At 40.9% G+C, this 1,011-nt stretch overlaps 1 protein-coding gene across 1 annotated transcript in view; it reads right to left on the bottom strand.

The window, feature by feature from the left end:
• Window positions 1-1,011, bottom strand: part of LOC119594146 (CD209 antigen-like protein C) — a 3,584-nt gene that overhangs the window by 1,739 nt on the left and 834 nt on the right. The window contains exons 3-5 of the mRNA XM_037943213.1: window positions 846-963; window positions 555-731; window positions 80-200 (exon numbers count right to left, since the gene is read on the bottom strand). Of these exons, the coding sequence (XP_037799141.1) occupies window positions 80-200; window positions 555-731; window positions 846-963 (416 nt within the window). The remainder of the gene's footprint in view (window positions 1-79; window positions 201-554; window positions 732-845; window positions 964-1,011) is intronic.

The raw sequence follows: 1,011 nt of genomic DNA, 5'->3' as shown, positions 1-1,011 counted from the left end.
CGGGAAAGGGTTGATCAATATTTTCATATATTTTTTTTTAAGAATGCTTCATTTAGAAGTCAATATGAGAATGACTTACGAATCATAAATCCCCCAAAAGGGCGTTCCTCTCGGCATGTCTTCTCCAGTGACCCACCTCCACTCCCCCTCTACTATGTGGTCTCTTCCACCCAGCCATATGTTAGCAGTGCGCGAGAGACCTGTCGGGAGGAAAACATCGTCATCCTCGTTTACTTTATGTGGGAGTCCTCTTAATATATCCAATTTCTATTTCGAAAGACGATGACTGCTGGGTAATATACTACATATTGATATTTAAAAAATCGTTAATGCTCTTGTATATATATTACAGTTATTCGACTATGTAATTATGAAATGCAAGAAATTGTTCGTTGAATGGATATAAGGGGAACGTAAGGGTTAAGATTCTTTGTCGCAAAAGTATCATTTCCATATTACTCATCACCATCACCGTAGCACCTACTACCATCTTCATCAAGTGACAAGACAATCAATTAATAAAACGATATGAAGTATAGAGGAAAGATATTTGCCAAAACTCTTGGCGTATCCAATGGCCCTCGCGAGTGCGCTGCCGTCTCGGAGCACGGCTAAGTCTCCTCCCATGTTCTGACAGAAGACCCGAGCAGCTTCCCAATTTACGCTGACGTCCTTGGCAAGGTAGAGACAAGTTCCGCTGATGCTTGCGAAGTTGCCTGGGCAGGGTGCTTCTACACAGAGTAAAGATAATTATATTACCAAAAAAAAAATATATATAAAACCCTGACTGATAAGTGGTCCGCAAAAAAGACACATTAAACTTTTGAATAACATTCTTCTTTTACCTGTCGGCGTGGCAATGCGCGTCAAGGAGCCTTTGATTTCTGAGAGGATCTCTTTCAGTACTCCTACAGATTCATTAAGCTGGCCTTCTTGACGCAACAAGAGAAGGTCTGTGAGACTCTGTGGCAGCAAAGAAGCATTTAATTGTTACTCATGCACACACATAAA

This window comes from Penaeus monodon, chromosome 33, assembly GCF_015228065.2.
Source record: "Penaeus monodon isolate SGIC_2016 chromosome 33, NSTDA_Pmon_1, whole genome shotgun sequence".
In the NCBI taxonomy this organism is placed as follows: Eukaryota; Metazoa; Arthropoda; class Malacostraca; order Decapoda; family Penaeidae; genus Penaeus; species Penaeus monodon.
Note: the sequence above shows the minus strand (reverse complement) of the source record. Positions and strands in the feature narration are given on the sequence as shown.